Source organism: Limulus polyphemus, unplaced genomic scaffold (assembly GCF_000517525.1).
Source record: "Limulus polyphemus unplaced genomic scaffold, Limulus_polyphemus-2.1.2 Scaffold1420, whole genome shotgun sequence".
Taxonomy (NCBI): domain Eukaryota; kingdom Metazoa; phylum Arthropoda; class Merostomata; order Xiphosura; family Limulidae; genus Limulus; species Limulus polyphemus.
The window spans coordinates 18,188-23,376 of record NW_013667030.1 but is presented as its reverse complement, the minus strand read 5'-3'; the positions used below and the strand labels follow the sequence as shown (position 1 = coordinate 23,376).

Sequence of the window (5,189 nt, the reverse complement as noted above, 5' to 3'; positions counted from 1 at the left end):
AGTTATTTAGTATTATAAGAAGAGGAAGGGAGGACGATATACGTATACTAATATTATATATATATATATATATATATATATATATATATCGGAGGGATAAGCACTTAGCATCAAGACGTTTTTTTGAGAAAGATATAGCATACTAAATTGTGAACTTATAATAGGTACAACAATCAGTTTCTGTACAGATAAAATTATTAACAGTTAATTTTTAGCACAGTATATGTAACTTCATGCCATGTGTGGATTAAAATGCTATTAATAACAACTCCTTGTAACATTTACATATGCAGATACTGTCTCTAGATTCAGAGACTCCTATAATGTACATTGCAATTTCTTTTACCTTTTACTCATGTAAAAATCAAAAGAAAGTCTCAAATCCCAAATGTCTGTGGAAATTTGTCACAAGTGTATCTGTGCAAAAGTCTCATCTAGCTTGGTCAAGATATAGAGGAATCGAAGGCCCAAAATACTAATCTTCTGACATATTTTTACCTTTGATACATATAGAATTGCAAGAAAGGCACAAAGCCTAAAATCTATCTTTTTCACTTTGTGAATTGTTGGAGGGTATCATTGTTGAAAGTATGATATAGACTGGTCCAAATATAAAGAAATGGTATGCTTAAAGCCATTCCACACTAACCTACACATCATATTCAGTTTTTCAAATATAAAAATATATCTGAATTTTGCAAATATGAAATGTCTTGAAGACTGATCCACTCTTAGCTTGTATATAACCCTGACAAAAGAGGGTTTACTGTGAGAAGTTGGTACCAGCCAGTAAGAGAAAGTATGGATAATTCTTGAATAAAATAGAGAAAATGGGATGCCTACAGAAAATTTACCCTTCTCACACTAGGTGAAATTCAAGATTTTGTTAAATATTGCCTTATAAAAATAAGAACTTAAAACTTATATACTATTAAAATATGGATTATTAGCTACAAGTTTATGCTATACTAATTGGTACAAAATAGACAAAAAAAGTAGTTTAATACAATTTTGAATGTAAGCCACTAAAACCTTGTGACATGCAGAGTAAATGATGCCTGGGCAGATAGGGTTAAAGAACTATGCAATTTTCAAAGAGTAAAAAAACAATTGTGAAAACTTGTCTCAACAAGTTTAAATTCTCCAAATGTCCTTCTGAATTCACAAATTCTCTTGATGATATCTACCTGTACATTCCAGGAATCCCATCTTACAATGGAAATAACAGTGGTGGGTTGGTTTGAATGTCGTCATGACAGTTGTGATTTTCAGCAGATGTATCCCCTGTCAAATGACACTGAATTGCAACATACACACACATGTGATTGATCTAGTGAGAAATCAATGGGAGACTTACAAAATATGAAGAGACTCGTATGTTAGAAGAGCTGTATATTTAAATCTGTTCAGTTGCTCTCAACTTTCTGAAGTATTGCTTTGTGAGGCAAAAGCAGACAGAGTTAGGAAGAAGACATGACTGAATTCACCCAAGCTGACTCTACCATAGCCATATTGCACATGAGTCTGCTGAAGCCTACACCTGTATTTTTCAAGATGGAGTCCAGTCTGACCATTGACATCAAAAACAACTGACTCTATACACTTTCATAGCCTGGTTAAGGTGAAGTGTTTTTTCCACACGTTGTCACCAGTAGCTATAGATGCCTTGAAAAAACTACAATCATAGTTTTCATGGATAAGATTTTTTTTTCTGTCAAGCCTGAAGGTATTGAAAAATTTAAGTTTGGATCGATTAACCAGGAAGTCATTTAAAAAACACGTTTATCAGAACTGTTATGCAGCCTCTGTCAGAAAAATATAGCATAAAATTTGCTGGAACTGTAGTTCTACCAGCCATTATAAGGGGCCACTGGATGCAATTGACATAGCACTAAAACACCTTAGTACAGATGATGTGAAAACCAGGTGATGCATCTTTAACAATGTCCATGATTTTCACCAAACAGTTAAAGGTTGTGCTACATCAGTGAACTTGGAACATGCATTTAAAGAAAAAATACCAATCAGAGGAATTGTTACTTTCACTGCAATGAGCTGATAAGAACAGAGTATTTCACTTGTTTGCTGAAAGAGCCGCTTAAACAGAAAATTTCCGCCTGGTCTCTGGAGTTAGAAAAATGAATGATGAAAAATGAGTCAAATGGTTACTTTGAGGTTCTGGAGAAAATACTAAGATATTGTGTACATCTGTATGGCTCAATATATTTGACTTTACATAATAAAAGTACTTAAGTTTATCTTTTTAAAATAAATCAGAAAAAACACTTATTGTACATAGGCCTCTGTTGTTTTTCTTTGAGCTGTTAGAACTAGGTGATAACCTGTATAATTGGACATTTCATTCTAAAAATTATTGGCAGCCAGCTCAGAATGTTACTTGTCAGATGCCATATCCTAAATAAATTGATAAAAGAGAGCAACTCACATTTATAGAAGACAGTTTATAGCCAAAAACTGAGCCATAAGCATGTCTGGAATCAAAATTGTTTAACTTAATTAATTAACTGTGTTTGCATTAATCCTTGGACTAATTAAGTTATGATATTCAATTAATCGATAATTCTCAATTGCAAAAATTTAATTTCATTAAGGTATTTACAAAATGAATGGTTTTGCCTTTTTTTTTTAAACATATAAAAACATGAAATTAGTTAAGATGGTAATATAACTGGATCCAATTGATAGCAAATGGTATAAAACTAAGTTGGGAGTTGAAATTTTAAATGGAATTTAGAAAATAAATTGTGGTTTTTAGTTCTAAAAGAAATTGGTAAATTACTATTTGTAAATGTAAAATGTTAGAAAAATCAAAATCTAACATAGCTACACAATGGGCTATCTATGCTCTGTCCACTTGGATTTTAGCATTGTAGGTCAAGAAACCTACTGGTGAACCACGGGGGGGAACTTGTTTTTCTTTTATAATGATAGTTAAGTTATCAGGCCCTGAAAATAGTGCAAAACATAAAAGTGTGTACTAATAGTATTTCACTGAAATAAGTCTTTCAGTATGTCCTGTTCAAGATTCTGATAGGTGACTAGTTGGTAAAGTAGAGAATTTTTTTATAACATTCAAATCTTGTATACTAAAGAGATGAAAAAGTTGAAGTCATCATTTAAATGAAGATGCATATTAGATATGTTGTGATGTTCTCTTAAAGGTCTGACTAGAGACACAGAACAATCACTAAGTTTCAGTGCAAGAGAAATTTGAGTGAGAAATATTCCAAAGGTGATGGCAGTAGCATCTGATGTATCCATCTTAATATGGACTATAATTACTGTAAGCCACACTGTTGTTAATGCTTCATTATAATAGTTACACCATCCAGTTGCTTCGGTAAATGTCAAGATTCTTACACTTACCACTTGTGAAGAAGTGAGAATGAGGAAAATCATAAAACCACCATGAAAAATAGTTTGATATTTCTGTTCAGCTATCTTGTTACTAGAAGTATAATTTTTCTAATCATGTCCAACTTGTTCAAGACCAAATTTAAAACAAACTTAGCATTTAAAATAATACAAAAATACTGTGTGAGCACCCATAAGAATCTTGGTCAGAATGCTAAGGAGAATTGATTACAGAAAGGATAAAAAACTATTTGTGTGCACTTTTAAACTTAGTATGCCACCTGACTATTGGCATAGAACACCATGATACGAAGTATATATCAGTATTTGTACACAGTGTGTATTATTCTGTGGCATTAAATGTGTAGATTGATGTTTTTTTGTGTCACTGACCTAAGTCATATAGTAACTTCAGCATATTCATTGTACATATCATTGTTCTTTAGTGCTGTAATGTTTTGCATGTTTAATTGGATTGAGCAAAAGAAATGTATACATTTTCAAGTGGCACATCCTATGCTCATGCAGTAATACATGTACATGTTGTAGTACTCTATTGGTAGTAAATTTCTAGAAAAGTATTTGAAACGTAAGGCTAAATGAAAAGTATTATTATTACTACATGAACCCTATTACAGTTGCAAGTTTCATGATATATACAGTTCATAGTAAAAGTTCTGTACTGTGAAAATTGTGGGCAGTGGATTGAGAAATGTTAAAGCAACATTTTTCATTTATTCAGTGTAGTTCAAAGATTGTGTTCATCATTTCATAAAAGCAGAATGTTCCTATTTCTTTAATAATGAATTGTTTTGCATGTTTAATTGGATTTAACAGTAGAAATGTATACATTTTCAAGTGGCACATCCTATTCTCATGCAGTAATACATGTACGTGTTGTAGTACTCAATTGTTCCTATTTAAAGTATGAAATTTTATTATTCAGTTAAGAATTTCATACAACCATAATTTATTTTATTTATATTTTACTTTAAGAAATGTTTAACACATACACACACACAAAAAAAGTACAGTGTTTTCTTTCTTGATTAGCTTTGTGATTTTGTCCTACAGGTGGTGATGGTGAAAGCTAAGACTTTCAGGAGTGTCATTATGATAATAAGCCCACTGCTGTTGTAGCAATCAATTGTAGTTTTGAGATCATCTCATAATAATGCTAAATAATTTCAACCTAATGTGAATGATGCATATTTTGTGTTTATTAATAACATTTATGGTGAAAGAATATTTATTTTTCTGTTAGTAATTTACAAGATAAGTTATTTAACATCTTTACACAGTATTTATTTTTTGATTAGATAAACACTACCTCTTTTTTTTAATGTGATAATCTGTCATATAGTAGTTATATCTTATTTTAAAATGTCTTTGTTTTGTTTATTCTATACTTGAAGTTTTACTCCCATATGATACAAATTTTTAGTCTTAAGAAATATACTGAAACTCCTCAATGTACATATCTATATCTCTAAATATATAAAATGTTTTTATTACCTTTTAGTTTAGGTGCTGTGGTATTTCAGATAAAGGATATAAAGATTGGTCTCAAAACCAGTATTTCAATTGCTCAGCTGAAAACCCTAGTCCTGAAAGATGTGCTGTGCCATATTCATGCTGTAGAGAAAATGCAAATAGTAAAGTAAGATGGATTTTTTAATTTTTTTTATTCTAACTAAGTGGGTTAATAATATTCATTTGTTTCTTCATGTTGAAGGAAAAAAACAATTTTACAATTGTTACATTTTTTAATCATGTCCTACTTTTTTGTGCTTCATGTTATATTTCAAAACCCA

General features: G+C 30.9%; 1 protein-coding gene across 1 annotated transcript in view; it reads left to right on the top strand.

Moving 5' to 3' along the window:
• The window catches only part of LOC106463476 (tetraspanin-33-like), a 42,676-nt gene that overhangs the window by 27,218 nt on the left and 10,269 nt on the right, over positions 1 to 5,189 (top strand). Inside the window, exon 4 of the mRNA XM_013923514.2 lies at positions 4,898 to 5,035. Coding sequence (XP_013778968.1) covers positions 4,898 to 5,035 — 138 coding nt within the window. The remainder of the gene's footprint in view (positions 1 to 4,897; positions 5,036 to 5,189) is intronic.